General features: G+C 41.0%; 1 protein-coding gene across 3 annotated transcripts in view; it reads left to right on the top strand.

Moving 5' to 3' along the window:
• Positions 1–18986, top strand: part of AAK1 (AP2 associated kinase 1) — a 147546-nt gene that overhangs the window by 104890 nt on the left and 23670 nt on the right. For 2 of the 3 annotated variants that reach the window (XM_074341268.1, XM_074341270.1), the window contains exons 14-17: positions 1763–1992; positions 3633–3790; positions 5257–5361; positions 9996–10091. In XM_074341268.1, the coding sequence (XP_074197369.1) occupies positions 1763–1992; positions 3633–3790; positions 5257–5361; positions 9996–10091 (589 nt within the window). The remainder of the gene's footprint in view (positions 1–1762; positions 1993–3632; positions 3791–5256; positions 5362–9995; positions 10092–18986) is intronic. The other variant, XM_074341269.1, reaches the window with a different exon arrangement.

Below are 18986 nucleotides of genomic sequence, written 5' to 3'. Positions count from 1 at the left end.
TGAAACAAGGAAGTTGGAATCCATGTTCGCTTTTAACTCACCATTTTGAGAATCTGATGGGAGATAAAGCTGCCTGCCTGACAGGGTTGTTGTGGGGAGTGGCTGAATGGGTGGCAGCCGGTTTGAATTGGTAGCTGTGATAGAATATGGTGTCCTCATGACAGAAGCATCTATTCTTCAGTGTGCTGTGTGCAGAGAATAGGCAAGAGGAGTGGAAAATGTTCTCCAAGTAGTCTAGACTCTTCAAATTAAAGGGACTCAAAAGTTAAGTACCCTTTCAGAGTAATGAATGTCTCAAATTCTAAGAAATAAGCAAATCTAGTTCTATACTTAAAGCCCTTCTGGGCCCTGTGGGTACTGGATTTAGGTTGGTTGTTGCAGGTGCAATTCTGGACCCCAGAGGAAGTTGTGGGGGTGGGGCTCTGATCTTCTTCACAGAACACTCTGCTTCTCGCTCAGAGATGCAGTCAGCTGCTCTGCCTTCTAACCTTAATTTGATTGCTATTAGAACCTTCTGTTGTATCATTCATTTGATTGATGAGTGGTTGTGTATTCACATATGCACATAGCCTGCCTCAGTAAAACTCAAAGTCTAAGTCAGTATAAGGACAGAAACTCCCAGGCTGTCAGCATCCTGACCTAAGTAGTGGACCACTCTAGTTTCCTGACTCTCTCCCAGGGCCTACCTTTGAAGACACAGAATGTGAGAACCGAGCTGCATCATGGGAGGGCAGCTCCAATCTGAGATGAGGGACTGGAGAGAAAGGATAGTTCAATACCTGAGGCATTTAACATTCTAAGTCCCTTTTTCTCTGGATTGAGTTAATTAAGAAAAGGGTTAAGTGGCCTTCTTAACATTATTTTTTGTTCATCTTCTTGATATAGCACTTGTACATCAGGACTTACACATAAAGACTCACCAGGTGGCCACAAGGATATTCCCTCCCGTTTGTTTTTCTGTGGTGACAGTGTGTCCTGCTTTCTGAAAAAAAGCCCACATCTCAAGAGTCCTTGAAATTATTAGATCAATCATTATTAAGGGCTTTTAAAATTGTGTCTTCTTATTATATTCTCTACCTGATTCTTCAGTGCCAATTCTGAAATGAAGATCAAAACAGGTTAATCCCACTACCCTAATGCTGTACATTTTCTCAGGACTTCGCACAGAAATAGAGTCTTATAGACCCATCCTATCAAATAGAGTATCAACAACAGAACAGAAAACGCACTGCCATTTATTAATCACAGTGGAATTCGCTCTGACTTATTTCTAACAGTCTGAGCTCTGTCAGAAAGTTAGGGGTCTCTTAGCAGAAATCATTCAACTCAGCTGTGTTTTTAGCTAAAGGTGTGCCTTCATTGGCTTGTGATGTGGTAGTCGAATGCTTGAAGCCTGCCTTTTGGAAGCATTCTGAATGAGTTCCTAAAGCAGAAAGTGGTCCTTTAAGATACTTTCTGTATCTTTAGAGCTAGGCATCACTTCTGCCGTCTTTGGTCTGGGTTGAGTTGCATTTGGTTAGTCTGTATATTATTGCTGATGAAGATTGAAATATATATCTAAGTACCAGGTAAATACCATGCAGCTATCAGGGTCAACGTTGCAGCTCAGATTGTCAAAGCCTAGTTTTTTCTTTCTGGGTGTTATTGATAAACAGAGCCATTTGAGCCATATGTTAGCCCTCATGTAGCATTTTTTGTTATACTTGTCTGTTTATGCTTTCCCCCCTTTTTTTGGGAACATTTTCATCACTCTCCCTGGCAGATTCAAGCCCCAGTAAGACAACAGCCAAAGGTTCAGACAACGCCACCGCCTGCCATCCAGGGACAGAAACTCGGATCTCTCACTCCTCCATCATCCCCCAAGGCCCAGCGTGCTGGACACAGGCGGATTCTCAGTGACGTGACCCACAGTGCGGTCTTTGGAGTTCCTGCCAGCAAATCAACCCAGCTGCTCCAGGCAGCTGCAGCTGAGGCCAGTCTCAACAAGTCCAAGTATGTAGTGCTTCCCCTTTATCCTCCTGACTTTTGTGGGGAAGGGCTGCCGTGGGCTGTTGCTGTGTGATTTTTGCATATGTATGCAGATGTGTGTAGGTATGTGCATAGTGGTGTGTGTCTGTGTTTAATAAGAAACTGCATTTTCCTGGAGTGCATAGATCAGACTGATCTTAAATAATTTTCTACTTGCCTCACCGTTTCCATTCTCTCATCCATTCCATACCCTACAGAGTGTTTTCTAAATTCTTTTTTCTTTTTTTTTTTTCTAATTTATTGTATTTTTTTTTGTGGGGGGGAGGGAATTAGGTTTATTTATTTATTTTTAGAGGAGGTACCGGGGATTGAACCCGGGACCTTGTATATGCTAAGCATGCACTTTACCACTTGAGCTACACCCTCCCCCCTACATTTTTCAATTTTTTAAAAAAATTTTGGGTTGAAGTATAGTCAGTTTACAATGTTGGGTCCATTTCTGGTGTACAGCATAATGTTTCAGTCACACATATACATACATATATTCTTTTTCATTATAGGTTACTGCAAGATATTGAATATAGTTCCCTGTGCTGTACAGTAGGAACTTGTTTATCTTTTTGATATACAGTAGTTAGTATTCTAAAGTTTTGGTCTGATCTGACCACTTCCCTCTGTGTTGAAAACCTTCCATCGGCTCCCCATTGCCTGTGGAGTAATGTCTGGACTCACTGATGAACAGACCACGGCCTGTCGGATCGCACTGGTGGAACTGTCGCTCTCTTCCTTGTCCACTTAGGAAATGCTTATTTGTTCATCAAGATGCATGTCAGCGGTTTTCTTTTCTTTGACCTTTCCCCTGTTATCATATGTGATTTTGCCTGAACCTTGTTTTGAGCCGGCATCACACTGCATTACCATTATTTATTTGTATGTCTACCTGACCTAGCCTGCAGGTGTGTCCGAAACAAGCACCATGGCTTAATCAACCTTTGTCAATCCCGTGACAGGCTCTGTGTCTGCCATAAAGTAGATTGCAATGAGTGTTGAGTGAGTGTAATTTCAGACCCTCACCTTTCACAGAACCATATACTAAGTGAAAAATCTGTAAGTTATTAGCTAAATGCAAAGAGCATCAAGAGAAACTTCAGAAGAAATTTAGTTAATGATACCTGGGAGCACGCTATGGTTGTAATTGTGTTTATTTCTCTTTAACTGTGGTGGTGACCACTGGTGGTGGCCCTTCATTCTGTGCCTGCCAGATCCTGACGGGTGAGAGGCCGCCTGAGTAGGCACCAGCCCCAGCCCCTCTGGGGTCAGTTGCTGTGAATATTACAGTCACCACAGATACACGAGCCTAAGAACAGGTTGCTTCGGGATCCTGAAAGAACTCACAGATGCGACCAAAAATCTAAGCAAGAGAATAAAGAAGTAGTGAGAGATAGTGAACCATGAAAGAAAGGGAGACATTTGTTTCATTTGGTGGAAAGGGTGTCTGTGGAAACTGTTCCATTGCCATGGAAAGAAAGCCCTTATGGAAAAATACTGTGGAGAATAATGGTTTGACTCAGAAAATAATTTCGTCTTGAAACAAAGAGAAAATAGGTTGGCCCTTTTCAACCTTTGTATGTCTTTTTATTTCGTGGGGGTGGGAACCTCTCTAGGTCTGCAACCACCACTCCTTCCGGCTCCCCTCGGGCCTCCCAGCAAAACGTTTATAATCCTTCAGAAGGTCCCACGTGGAACCCCTTTGACGATGACAATTTCTCCAAACTCACAGCTGAAGAACTGCTTAACAAGGACTTTGCCAAGCTGGGGGAAGGTGAGTGGTGCCTTTTTGTGATTATGGAACCTTGACTCTATGGTGAAAATGCATGTGAAAATAGAGGCTTGGGTCTTTCTTTCCTTCAAAGGATTGATTTTGAAGTATGTACACACATCAATTTGTATTTTTACCAGAGCTCTGAAATCTCTGCGTCCTCGGAAATCCTGGTCTGTTGTGGGTGGCAGCAGGAGAGTGGGAAACTTTCAGGAGTGAATCCGTAGCATAGATTGGAATGATGGTGTTAAGCATGTTCACTCCTTGGAGGCGTGTGATGGTCGCTTGTCCTAAGCGGGTTTGTTGTCTTAGAGAGTTGTAACTGCTCCCTCGTGAGACTGTGCCCTCATGTAGACACTGAATCTTTGTGATCAGAATTTTCTATTACTGTTGACTGACCATGGAGAGGAGATCAAATAAATAGAAGGTACCGTTTCTATCCTCAAACCCATAGTCTAATTTGGAAGGCAGAGAGGGAGGAGGGCATAGCTCAGTGGTAGAGTGTGTGCTTAGCATGCGCAAGGTCCTGGATTCAATCCCTGGTACCTCCACTAAGAATAATAACTAAATAAACCTAATTGCCTCCTCCCCCCAAATAAAAAATAAATAATTTGGAAGGCAGGATACCCATTCATGGACGTGTGCGTGCGTGCACACACACACACACACCCTTTAGAAAAGAACAACAAATGCCCTGGGAAAATTCTACAGTTCAAAAGGAGCACCTCAGTGCAAACAAAAGCAAGGGGTAAAGAGTGATTAGAGCAGAGTGAATAATACCAACTTTGACCAAACATGTTAGCTTTATCATTTTATAGATATATTTTTTAAAATCCATATACCTCCTTGCCTTTTTGAACACAAGATGGAGCATAGGATCTAACTTTCTTTGACATTCGTTGTCACTTTGTTTCATTGTTATGTGAGCCAGTTATTGTTCTAGGCTATAAACAAATACCTTCATGGACTATTGAAAACTGTAGTATTTTGCACTTGATTAAATGTCCCCCAGGTTTTTAAATTTTTGTATCTGTTTTTAATAATTTCCTGTCTTTCTTGTTGTTCAGCTGTTGGCTTTTACATTAAGCCGTTGTCCTTGTGCCTGTCCCTCAGAGCATCCCACTAGGGCCCTCTCTCGTCTCGTTTGCTCTCTTAACTGCTTCTGACATGGAAAACGGATCATCAAACTCATTGGAATTATATAGAGATAAATCGATTCAGACTGAAGGCGAGAGGCATTCTGCTCTGAGCACTGTGCTTGAACTTTCGGGCTTCAGACTTGCTTTCCTCGGCTGTTCCTCAGCTAGTGCAGCGACTAGACAGGGACCTTTGAATAACCAAGGTGTTGCCAGAATGCAGTAAAAAGGGTCATGTCCAGATGTCAGTTTGGAGGGTGCCCTTCGCCTCCGGCAGGTGTGTGCATCATGAGATTCCGCTGGAATGAACTGAGTGGTGTTTTGTCCCTCCAGGCAAACATCCTGAGAAGCTTGGAGGCTCAGCTGAGAGTTTGATCCCAGGCTTTCAACCAGCCCAAGGTGATGCTTTTGCTGCTCCCTCGTTTTCTGCTGGACCTGGTTAGTATGGCAAACACTTGAAACACAAGACTCACTTTTGTTACCTTCACACTTGTTTCCAGTCCACAGATAACCCTAGCTTGCCAGTGAGCCCCAGATCCTGGTGGTATATAACGTATTTTCCTTTATTCAGAAGATTTCCTAGAAAAAGGTACGGATAAAAAAAAAGGTCTAGAAGTCAGTTTGAATTAGAATGGCAGGGTGATCTGGCAGCGATGTAATTTACAGGATTTGTTCTAAGTACACAGACATCTTTTTAAGCAAATATTTCTAAATTTCAGGAACATCACTCTGTTAATCCCTTGCAATTGCTTACGTTCCTCGGAATGACTTGAAGAATTCTAAGAATTATATGTTCTGTCCTATACCTGAGACTCTGCTGTGCAGTGCTTTTGTGCGTATGTGTGTGTACTAATGGGGGGAGAGAGCTATCTTTTGAAGTGAGATTTTTTAAAAAAATTCTGCAATGATAAAAACCTAATTTTCCCTTATATTAATAAATACTATACATATTCAGTAATTTGTAGAAAAGCACAGAGAAGACGGTTAAAATCCCCGTGATCTCAGCCCTGAGAAGTTAGCTCAGGGGTTCCATTTTGATGTCTGTTGGTGGCTTTTAACCTTTTTTAGGGTTGCAGATACCTTTGTGACTCTAAGGAAAATTACATATTTTCTCCCTTATAAAAATGCATGTGACCCTAGTTTTGTACACAATTTGCAGCCTCAGCTTATGACTCTAATGTACATCTTTATGGTCATGTTTTAAAGCCTAGTTTTTTTAACTTACAAAATTTGGCACATTTCGCCCACATCATTAAAGAAGCTCCTAGAATAAAAATTTTAAATATCTACATTTATATGGATATATCCTAATGTATTTAACTTAGTATCTCTTTTTCAAACATTAATTTGATGTCAGTATTTTACTATTACAAATTCCTCAGCAATGGATACGAGGTTTAGAATACCTCCCTTAAGTTTTCTGCTCATAATAAGGCAAATTCGGTAATATTTTCCTAGAAAATCATCTGCAGTTTAAAATTTTTTTAAATAAAGTAGGGAGTGGGTATAGCTCAGTGACAGAGTGCATGCTTAGTATGCATGAGGTCCTGGGTTCACTCCCCAGTACTTCCATTAAAAAACAAATAAATAAACCTAATTACACACCCCCTAAATAAATAAATAAATAAATACACAGAAACAATAAAACAAAACCAAACAAGTTAAAAAAATAAATAAAGTAGAAGAATGCATTTAAATCTTTTATAGTATATTCTCTGCATGCATCAATTTAATTGTACGCTTTTGTGTTTCTCTTTTTCTTGGTGATTCTAACTAGAGATTTGCTATTTTATTATCTTTCAAAGACAACTCCGTAAAATCTACTGTTTTTCTGTCTGCTAATTCTTTAACTTTTGCTTTTATCTTTTTGATTAGTTCCTTGTTTTTCTTAGGTTCACTTTGTTGATATTAAAAAGAATACCTAGTAAATTTTTTTAAAATTCTTTTTAAAAATAGTGAAAGTATTTAGAATTTTTCTCTCAGTATAACAATGACTTTCAACCAGCATAAGAGTAGGGAGGGAGGCTAATTATAATCTCCAGGAAGACCTTTTTCACAAATATTCCAATATTCTCTTTTCTCCTTCTTCCTCCAATTGCCCACCCCACCCCAACCTTTGAGGATTACACTGTTATTGAGAGTGCATTTTAATAGGTGTGTGTTTCCCTTGTAAGAGAAAACTGAAGTTTTAACCATATCCTGTAAGTCTTCATATGATGCTCTCATTTTTGTTAATATTTTGGAATAGGCGTTGAAGTCATTTGGAAGGTGTGCTTTTTAATATTGAATAGTTAAAAATTTCTGTGTGTTATTTCTCATTTTTAGCTTTGTTGTCCAGTCTATGTCATTTTTAAATTTCTTGATTTTTTGTTCTGATTTGAAGTGCTTACAGTTTGATATGCCACATCATTGACTGGATATACCAAATGTGTAAAGCATTGGCTACTGTCCCTGAGCTAAAACATCACAATGTTGACCAGTTACGGAGCTGGGTCGGATGTAGTTTCCCTGGAAAGGGGGTCATGCAGTAAGCTCTAGGAGGGTCTTTGCTACTAAATCCCAGCCTTTAGTTCAGTGTTTGGCTCAGTCCAGATTTGCTGAATGAATGAGAGGGGTTGCTTTTTGCCAAAGGATAGGAGCTTGGACTCCTCAGTGTTAATGACAAAGCTTTCTAATCATTTTCCATCCACTCCCAGTTTTAGTGCCTAATTCTTGCTTATCACCCATGGTTATGTTTTGTGGGATTTGTCTGTTTGAACTACTTTTTAAAGAGTTGTTTTTTGTTTTTATTTTTGCCCTTTATACTCACTTTGAAGGCTACAATCGCAATTTTTTTTTAAGGAACTTACAGGCTCAACCATTAAAAAATATAAATTTGAGTAAAGTTGTAACAGCGATAACAGCATGTGGAGTACATGCAGCATGCTCAGCCCCCTGGGTGAGCACTTTTATGCGCCTTTTCTCAGGTGATCCCTCACAGCAGCCCACGAGAGGCTAAGTGATCTGCCCAGGGTCAGAGCTGGAGAGTGACAGAAGAGAGATTTGTACCTGGCGGCTCAGTACAGAAGCTGTAGTCGTCACCACATCTCAGAAATCCATCAGTGACACTGAGCTTTTAAAACATTACAAAACATCTTCACGTTTTCCTCTTTTTATTCAGTATTTTTCTATGAACATCTGTGTATTTTCCTGTCATTCATATTAGTAGTGTGAATTTTTTTCTATGATACCTCATTCTTTACAAATGAAAGAAAGTCATATCTAAATCCCAGAAGTTAGTGTGTCCTCTTTTGTACGAAGTTCAGGGTGGCACCATTTGCTGCAAGTTTTCTAATCAAGCTTAAAATCTTCACTGATTTTGAACGTTCTAACCAGCCAAGGGAGGAAGTAAGCAGGAAATGTGGTAATGAGCCGGGGAGGATGGCACAAGGGCTGTTGTTCACATTTTTAAGGTAAAAGCTGCAAAAACTATGTCCTCCATACATTGGAGGAGGAACAGGCAGACAATTTAAACTTGACATTTGCTTCTTTATTTTAAATATTTTTCTGTTGATGTTATATACATTCATTTGTGAAAATTTCGAAAAATGACTAAATCCCTAAAGAAGCAAGATTAAAAAAACTCATGACCCCACTCTAAGAGGAAAGCATCGCTAACATTTTACAATATTTAATGTCATAGGTTTATTTCTGCATACGTAGTTTTTCAAAAATGAATTGTAATTTGTGTAATTCATTCTTTTTCTTTTAATGTATTTCATTCTGTCTCATTTTAAAATATTTCGGAGACTTAAGAACTTGATTTTACTCTTCTCTTCCTTCATCTACCGTTAAAGAAGCTTAGTTAAAAGCCCACTTTAATGATATTCTCGAAATGACAAAATTACAGAGACCAGGACAGGAGTAGGAGTGGATGTGACTATAAAAGAGTACAAGTAGAGAGGCGTTCTTTTGTTTGTGGAATAGTTGTGTGTCATTGTTGTGGTGCTTGGGCTAATTTGTACATAACACTGAATTGCAAGGAAATACACACACACAAGCAAATGAGTACGTGTGAAGACTGGTGGAAACTGAATAGAGTTTCGCTGGCAGAACTGCAGCAGTGTCAGTGGCATCGTGCTACAGCTGTGTAAGGACTCACCACTGGGGGAGGCTGGTTGAAGGGCTCACAGGTCTCTTTGTACTGCAACTTTCTATGATTCTATGATTATTTGAAAATACGTTTTTTTTTTAAATCTACTTTATGAAAGACTAAATTAGATTTTAATTCAGGAACAAACTGAATTATTAAAATGCAAGGTAAAGAATGGTAAAATAGGAACCAGGAGACCTGGGTGTTGATCCTGGGACTGCTGGTGACCTCTGACTAGTCTCTTAGCTTCTGGGCTTCATCTTCTTTTCTGGAAAATAAGAAAATTGTTCTAGAAAATCCTGAGATTCCTTCAAGCTCTGATACTCTATATGGTGTGTAGATTTCTGTAAGTTTGCCAAATACAGGATGAATGCCAGTAACATGGTAGATAGATACAGTCCAGACGTTAGGGCTTGTCTAAACTTGCAATAGGCAAGAAATCTATTTCTGCCTCTGTCTGTCTGCCTTGCACTGCATTAGACACTTGGTAATAGACTAGGACTCAGTCCCTAAAGGACCTCAAGAGGGTAGTGGGTTACACAGGAAGTACCTATGCATATCGTCTCAGTTACAAAACAAAGTTTGTTTACATTACCAAAACGTGTGCTAAGGATAGTAATTGCTAGAGGAATTGTGAGAGATCACTGTGGATGGCAGTATCCGAGGAAGAAGTGGAATTTCAAGTGAATGAGTATCCTGGTTTTATCATTAATTGCATCTCAGAGTATGTTGCAAGGACCAGATTATGTATCTCAGGCATACTTTGCTGTTACATTGGATTGTATCCAATCATCCCTCTATATTTGGCCTCTAAGTTTTGACTTACTCTGTAACTTGAGTTGGGTTAGCAGAGGGTAAATACATCTCAATTTACTTGATGTTTTCTGCTTGTCTCTTTTTTCCTCTCCTTGACCCTTCCTTCTCCTCCAACCGGCTCCAGCTGAAAAAAGGAAGGGTGGGCAGACTGTGGATTCTAGCCTTCCTCTTCTAAGCGTATCTGATCCTTTCATTCCTCTTCAAGTTCCTGAGGCAGCAGGTAGGTAAATAAAACTGATCTGAAGTTAAGTTACATCCCAGGACCTATATAGTTTAATATAGTAATTGGCTTTTGAGTGACTTCCTGTTCCTATTTTGCTATAATGTGCTTGGATTTTTGTACGATAGAAATACACAATAAAATGTGACAGGGAATGTGAGTCAGGAGCCCTGGGTTCCACTGCCTTCCACTGTCTGGGCTTGGCGCTGCATCACTGAAGTAAGTAGGACTGCATGAGTCCTCATCTCCCCTGAGGTCTGCCATGTGCTGATTTTTAAGTAAGCAATTTTAAAAAGTAAGAAGTGGGAAAGAAAAAAGAAAGAAATGGTTAGTGCGGTCTGACTGACACAGCTTTTGAAACAATAATCGGATGCTTTCCTTTCGGGTTTCGTGAATGGCAGCAATTTCTCTTCCTGCCCCACTCCCCATCCTTTCGGGGCGAGGGGAGCACGGTGTGAGGAACAGACAGACGCTGCCCTTTCTCTTCCTGATCAGTCTCTTTGAAAAAGCAAATAGAGCCAGCTCCTTCAAAACAGCTGACAGTCATTTTGCTTCTGATAGTTTTTTTTTTTTTTCCTTTTTCCCATTCTTACTCCTGCCAATTTCTTAGTCTTAAACTAAAAGAATCTGCTTGGTTTTTCTTCTCTCCCAAAATGTTAAAGAAGTTTATGGGTTTGATTGCCTCAAGATTGGAAGTGATTGTGATGTTCGTGTCCTCTCCTTACTGAGACAGACCGCAGCTAGGTTACCAAGACGGTTTTTATTCCTTTAGGTCGTCTGTTGACCCTTCCAAGAGGAAGCAAAAATTTGCCTTAATCAGGTAGCATTGTGTAACTTTATAGCTTGCTGGACCTGGAGGTGGGTCAAAAATGTCTAAAATCACTAAGGAATGATTCAGTATAGGGTAGGTAAAGAAAAGAGAAGAAAGGTATCAGATAGAGGTCCTTTTCTCCGTTGTGTCCTTTGGGTGTGCCTGGCAGTGCCTAGGCAGGGCTGGTTTCACGCTGAAGGCTAGAAAGGATGAGCTGCAAACTCAAGTTGGGGCCCCCTGGCCTCTGTTCCCTCCCTTTTGTATCAGTCATAGAATCAGACAAGGAAGAGGATTATTGAGGCATTCTCCCTTTGATACCCCTTTCGGTTCTTGCCTTGCTCTTACCCTGGTAGCTCATGAGCTGCAGAAGCTGGAAGGGTGGCCTCCTGGCACAAGCTGAAGGATGAAAGCATATATCAGGCATGTCAGTCCTTTGCACTCCAATGGCGACTTCTCAAATCACTGAGCATAAAACCCAGGCTTCTTTCTTACCATACTGGCAAGGCCCTGACTGGTGTGGCCCTTGGCTGCCCCTCTAACCTGAGCTCATAGCATCCTTCCCTTTAGTCTTTCCTCCAATGGGCTAAGCTTGTTCCCACCTCAGGGCCTTTGCACTTTCTGAGCCTCTACCTGGAAAGTTTTTCCTTCTTGTTATTCGACATTTGGGTCTCAGCTTAAATGGGCCATCTCAGAGAGGCCCAACATGGTCCCTCTCAGTCACTCCCCCTGGCTTTTTTTTCCTTCATAGCATTTAGTCATAACATTGTCTATTTTTACTTGTTCATTGTCTCTCTGTCCCAACCCGAATGACAGTGTCCTGAGGGAGGGACCTTGTCTGCCTTATTTGCCCCTGTACCGCCAGTGCTGAGAACTCTGCCAGGCATAGCTGGCATTCAGTGAGTATTTGCAGATTAGATAAATAAATTGAATAAAACCTGAGGCTGAGAGGCTTTGGGCAGTCCCATTACCCTCCATTTCTGTCCCCAGATACCAGACACCAACTACTGGCTCCATAGCCTTCCGTCTGTGCCTCTGTCAACCCCCAGCCCCAGGGGCTTCCTACCCACCCTTTCAGGATGCATTAACAAAGGCACAGCCCACGGCGTCAGGAGGCTGCCAGACCCTGGGATGAGAGTAGTAGCTTGGCTCAGCAGAGCCTTCAGCTCCCTCCTTTGATGATGCTCTCCAGAACTTGGGCTAATTATGGCATGTTACTACTGTGTCTTTGATTATTTCATTTAACACTCAGCCTATAGCACATCCAATTAAATAGCTCCTTTATTCAAGGCCCCTACATCCTTCCTTAGCGTCTTCAAATGCCCAATGAGGCAAGGTCTGAGTTTAGGGTCTCTGGGACCTTGGCTGACTGCAGATTTCTCTCCTGCCCCCTAAAGGAAGCAGTGTGTCACTGCCTCCAGCCCATGGTGGACGCGGGTCAGGTGTGTTGGCTGGCTGGTTGGTTGGTTTTGCACACGTGCTTGCCTCCCACACTCAGCCTTCCTGATGATAAGAATCACGGAACCTGAGTCTCCTGATAACTATGCCTTTTATGACTTAACGTTTTATTTTATGCTTTTAAAATGTTTTACATATAATTTCCTTCGATCACACAAATTGTACAGACTGGTAGGTATGTTAGGTAATCTCTCTCTTTGTGAGTGAGGAAGTAAGGCCTTAGAGCGGCTGTGACGGTGCTGTTACTGCTCCGCCTTCCTCCCCATGGCCCACAGCCCCCACGCAGTGAGTGGTCGTTTGGGGACAGATCCCAGATCTATAAAGCCTTTGACTAGACAGCTAAATTTAAGGTTTAGGGAAATACAAGAATGGACTTGAACTTGTAAGACCCTGGTTCCAGCCACTTAGTAGCAAGGTGATTTTGATCAGATGACCCAAACTCTGTGTTGTCTTCTTCCTCAGAACTGGCGATAGTAAAACCTACCTTATGGAGTGGCTTTGCGGTTCAGATAAAATCACGTATTTGAAATTGCTTTGTGAACTTTAAATTAGTATAAAGATAGGAAGTGCTTTCACAACTTTGTTCCTGGGTTCTTTTTCCCAGTAAGACAGTCCTAGTTGCCAGAAAGGCTTAGCAATGATATTTTTTCTCTTATAGAAATGAAACTTAGTTGGGAGGGTATAGCTGAAGTTGTAAAGCGCATGCTTAGCATGCATGAGGTCCTGGGTTCAATCCCCAGTACCGCCTCTAAAAATAAATAAGCCTAATTTCCTTCCCCCTCCCCAAATAAAACAATTAAATAATACAATAATAAATAAATAAAATATTAAGAGAAGAAACAACTCTTTAAAAAAAAAAAGAAATGAAACTTACTCTTATAACCTATGACCTTTGCATAATTGAGAGCCATTAAAGTATAATTCCTTGATATTAATGACTGTTGAACTGTGGGTGAATGGGGCACTGGCTAATTGGATTTGTCTGTCTGTCTGTCTCTTTCTTTCTTTCTTTCTTTCTTTCTTTCTTTCTTTCTTTCTTTCTTTCTTTTTCTTTCTTTCTTTCTTTTTCTTTCTTTCTTTCTTTCTTTCAGAGCATTTTTGTTTTCCAAAGCATCATAAAACAAATTTTTGTAGAAAACCTGGCATAAAAAAAAATCACAGCATGAGCATTTGTGTACTCAGAGTATTTCATTATGCTCCTATGCCATGTGTTCATTTATTTTGTTTTTTATTTGCATTAGGGAACAGATACCATAGAGGTAGTCCCAGAGTTTTAAAATATGGTAGAGAAGATTGAAGAATTTGCTGTGAAAATTGGTGGCAAGGTTTAATGATTTTTTAGAATCATGGTGAATATCCATAACACAGACTTTCCCGTTTTTAAGTGGACAGTTCAGTGACATTAAGTGCATCATACTCTTCATAACCGTCACCACCATTCATCCACAGACCATTTCTTCATCTTGCAAAACTGAAACTTTCTACTCATTAAACGAATTCTCATTCCCGCTTCCGCCACCCCAGCCCTTGGCAACTACCATTCTACTTTATCTCTCTTTATGAATTTGACTACTCTAGCTCCCTCACCTAAGTGGAATTATAAATATTTGTCCTTTTGTGACTGGTTTCTTTCACTTAACATAATCTCCTCATGGTTCATCCATGTTGTAGCATGTATCAGAATTTCCTTTCTTTTCAAGGCTGAATAATATTCTGTTGTGTGTATGTTCCACATTTTGTTTATCCACTCAACTGTTAATTGACACATGGGTTGCTCCTAGGGTCTGGCTGTTGTGAATAATGCTTCTGTAAGCATGAGTGTGCACATATCTCCTCAAGACTCAAGATTCTTTGGGGTATATGCTCAGAAATAGAATTGCTGGATCCTATGGCAATTCTGTTTTTCATTTTTTGAGGAGCTGCCTTACTGTTTTCCACAGTGGCTATGCCTTTTTACCTTCCCACCAGCAGTGCTCAAGAGTTTGAGGAAAGGATTTTTATAGCAGCCCCTCCATACTGACCTTGCAACATCAGCGTTCCACAAGACTAAGCAAGAATGCATTCGTTACCCCGTAAGTGCCACTTCCTAGAATTAACAGCATTTTTAATAAAAGTGGTTTCTGGTTTATTGCACTCTGTCTTCGCTTAAAAAGTAGGCAAGAGAAGCCGTGTTTTCTTAGTGGTTTGTTAGTCAAGAGAGGCGTTCCTCTCAGAGCGATTTGCTTGGCATCTTCCTCACTTCCAGCTGCTGCCTGGTGATACTGAAAAGTCCAGGGTTGACCATAGTGTGTGTCTTTGCTCTGGAAAGTTTGTCTTCCCACAGACTCAGTTCTCTAAAATGGACTTGGAATGGGTCGTGGTGGTTGGCTTTTGATTCCAGCTTGCAGATGTCACAGATGGCTTAGTGTCTGGCTTCTCAGCGATAGGAGTTATTTAGAGTGACTACAATTTAAAAACAGCATCTCTTATTACAAAACTTCAGGGCTTATGCCCCAAGTCAGACAAGACGTAAATTTCCAAAGCCACAAAAGCTGTAGCAACCTAGACATCTTTTTTCATGGGACTTGCATGAGGCTCTCTGGTGTTTGTTCGTTCAGTCTGCTTTCCTCCTCTTGGTCCTCGTCCTAATTAGGGTTGGAATAAGCCTTGAGCAAGCCCTTAGTCTCCTTAGCCTGTGTAAAAAGATGTCTATCCTCACTTTTGATATTTTAAAAGAGAGAAAGCTCACAGCTTGCAGTCTATCCCAGTATTCTGCCAGGAAGTGGTTCTGATCATCTAACCTTAGACTGGTTTATGAAAGATTTAGTACCTTCTTGCCTTGAGATTTATATTTTCAATGACTAAGTCTTGAAAGGAGAGATATAAGAATCCGAAATGGATTAATTCCTACTTTTAACTCTAGCGACTACCTCCTTCTCTCTTCCCCTAGTCCCTTTGTGTTAATGCCACATAATTAAACATTATACCACTCATGCTTAATAGGAGATGGGAGGTGCTCAGAAGAGGAGACCCTTCCTCTCACTTCTCCCCGTAATTGCAAAGTACTAACAATCCTCTCCTTTAAAAGCATGCTTGATTTCCACTGTCCAGGCTAACTAATTCTGCATCCCATTTTTCTTCAGGGGTCCACCTTCTCAGTCTTTTAACCATGATTTCAGTGCTTTCCTAAGCTTTTAACCTGACTCATTTTTATTTGGAAGCCCTAGAGACCTAAGAAGGAACTGATTGTGGTCATGGGACCACTCATTTTTAGCTCATGCCCATGTCATTTAGGAACCCTCTCAGTGTCCTTCTCCGCAGTTATTATCAGTTCACATCTCCAGTTTCATCTCTAAGCAGTCCATCTTCTTCTTCGTCTTTTTAAAACAACCTTATTGTGGTATAATTTCTGTACAGAAAACTACACATATCTCAGATGTACAATTTGATGACTTTTGATAGATGTATACACCTGTGAAACCACCACCACAATCAAGATACCTAACATTTCCATCACTCCCAAGAGGTACAAATTTCAAACTCCCAATTTATCCCTTTCCACCCCCTTTACCCCCTGGTAACCATAAGTCTGTTTTCTATGTCTGTGAGTTTGTTTCGGCTTTGTAAATAAGTTTGTGTCCTTTTTTTTTTTTAGGTTCCACGTATAAGTGATATCATATGGTATTTTTCTTTCTCTTTCTGACTAACTTCACTTAGAATGACAATCTGCAGGTCCATCCATGTTGCTGCAAATGACATTACTTTATTCTTTTTTATGACTGAGTAGTATTCCATTGTATAAATAGACCACATCATCTTTATCCAATCATCTGTCGATGGACGTTTAAGTTGTTTCCATGATACGGCTCTTGTAAATAGTGCTAAGCGGTCCATCTTCTAAGCAACCAGTTCCTACTTCCCTTTTTTCTCCCTCTCGCTGGATGATTGAACTTCTAGAGGTAGACAAGACCTTTAAGTTTATCTTCATTTTATCAGTAAGAAAACTTAGATTGACACAACACTGTAAACTGATTATAACTCAATTAAAAAAAACCTAGATCCAGAGAGACACAGTGATTTGCTTAAAGTGCCACAAAAACAGTGTAGAACCAAGTCCCCTGCCTCTGAGTCTGTTTCCTTCCTCCCTATTAGACCATGCTGCCTCCTGCCACATGTGTCACTTTTCTTAAGGAACTCTGCTTATTCTGTTCTCATACCAAGGCATTTGAGTAGAATCTAGAAATTCACCTGTTTGCATTACTGTAATCTCAGGCATCTATGGCTTGGTGACCCCTTATCTAATCCTCTTACTTAAAAGAGAGGTTAATCCTCTTTTGTGTATTAAGCACTTTCATTTGTACGCATACACACACATTAATTCTGATAAATATGCCCATGTAGTCCTGACAGTCTTTAAAAGTAATTCTTATCCTCTATTTAAGAAAACTGATGCTTAGAAAAGTTGGGTAACTTTACTAACTTAAATTCAGGCTCTTTGACTCTTTCATATTGCTTATGTATTTGGGGGGATTTTATAGACCCCAGATGAAAATGTACAACATCACAATAAAAGATTAAATACATGAATAATACCTTCCCCAAAGCCAGGAATTCCCACCCGCCTCACCCCTGCTGACCACACACACACACATATTTAGAATCTGAAGCCAGTTCTAAAAATAGCTGAGTCAGCCTAAGAACTGATACCAAACTGGACCATTTTCTTCTATCCAGAATTGTCCACTGCTTTTGACATATACTGGAATATGATGGGGTCATGGACTTGTGCTTCTAACACAAAGGAGGTGGAAAACCCTTGTAAAATGTTTCTTAGGAGGATTAAATCATTGCAAAATGCAATTTATGAGTTATTTCTGGGTTTCATTGGTCTGTCTCTTTGTATGATTGAGAAGTGGAGTTTGAGTCTTTGTACGTTTCGGGTATGAACTGTCCCAGAAGATGGGTTTTGTTTTTGCATCCAGCGAAGCCATTTCCCATGATTCATGTCAAATTAAGTCTTTGTTCATCACATAGCAACACATCGTCATAGGCTGGCGTGGAGCTTGATCGAGGTTTTAGATCTGAAAGAATGCTTCTGGCAGTTTGCTAAACCCACCACTCTCTTCTCTGCTCTTGCTTACCCACCCCAACCCCCTCATCGTGATACATGGCCTCAGTGTTTGTATAAAAGTGTAAGAGAGAAAGTGGAAATGACAGATACCAAGGCCAGACCCTGATGCCCCTGGGAGGCTGTGATTTAAAGGCTGTAGCCTTTCTTTCCCCTCCCATTACATTCTCTTCTCAAAGTCTTCATTTACAGTGACCAAAAATGACCAATAATAACTTTAAATTTATCTTCTAAGAGTCTGTAAACTTTAAGGCAATCAAAGCTTTAGTTAAACCAGAAGAATGAGTCTCCATCCGTAGAAGATCTGGGTCCTAGTCCTGGCCAGCTCTGTGGCTTACCTGCTGTAAGACCTTAGGCAAGTTCTTCATCTTTCTGGAGCTGTTTCCTCATCTGTAAATGAGAAGGCTAACTGGATAAGATCTGAGGTTCTTTCCAGTGTTAACATATCTTTTATAACTTGACCGTTGTGCACAGGACCCTCTCTGTGTGAAAACCCTTTCTCCTCTGTTTATGGAGATAGCAGACCCTGTAGGCAGCATGTGGAGGGAGCTTTGAAGTCAAGTCTAGGCGCTCCCGTGTCTCATCTATGCCTTTGGGCAAGTCACACATTCCACAGCCTCTGATGTCTATTCTCCTCAACTGTATCAGGATCCCCAACCCCAAGGCTTTTTTGTGAATAAAAAATGAAAATGTTTGACGTCGAACTCTACAAATACAAGTGACGACCATTGTTATCATAGCACCTGGGGGTCGGCACTGAGTGACTGAGAGCCTTCTCACCGCAGGGGCGCTGGGCGTGACAGAGGCCATTTCTGCACGTGCCGTCTTCCTTCCTTATGCTGTGGCCCTGGACTCTCATTCCCAGTTTTCTGCCTGGTATTACTCTGATCTCTGTTGCTCCCTTCTACAGCTCCAATATTAGAATATTCCTAAGCAGCAATGACCAGACAAATTATCATTGTGAACAGCCTTGTACTTTGAGGTTTGGTCAGAAAATAAACTTCCCAAAATTCAGCGACTTACCCCACCCCCACCCCACTTCATCCCCGCACCCAGCACAGGTGCTCATGCAGGCACACACGTGCTTTTTCACCCCCTCATGCTTCTTGCTAGTGGCTAATAAAAGAATTAGAATCTTGTTGAAGAACCTGGCTTTTCTGCAGCTGATCCCCTATTCCCTGCACCTCCCACCTCCCCAGTGACAGGGGACGAGAAGGAGCCTGGAACAAGGGACACAGAGATTAAGAAGACATCTTCCCTGCCTTCAGGGCTGCAGGAGAATTGAAAGCAGAGTGTTCCAGAAAGTTCCTAATGCTACAGGGAGGGTGGGGAAAGGCTTAGAGATGATGCTAGAGTGACTAATGAAAAAAAGGTTAGCGAGAGGTGTCTCCCTGTTACAGATGAGGAGAGAAGATCAGAAGTTTAAGGAACTGTCCCAGGATCACAACCAGTCACTGGAGAGGCCGAGACGAACTGTATGAACATATCTGTATGAAAGTGCTGTGTGAAAGACGAATGAGTA

Source organism: Camelus bactrianus, chromosome 15, assembly GCF_048773025.1.
Source record: "Camelus bactrianus isolate YW-2024 breed Bactrian camel chromosome 15, ASM4877302v1, whole genome shotgun sequence".
In the NCBI taxonomy this organism is placed as follows: domain Eukaryota; kingdom Metazoa; phylum Chordata; class Mammalia; order Artiodactyla; family Camelidae; genus Camelus; species Camelus bactrianus.
The sequence above is the reverse complement of the archived record's forward strand: the minus strand, read 5'-3'. Positions and strand labels throughout refer to the sequence as shown.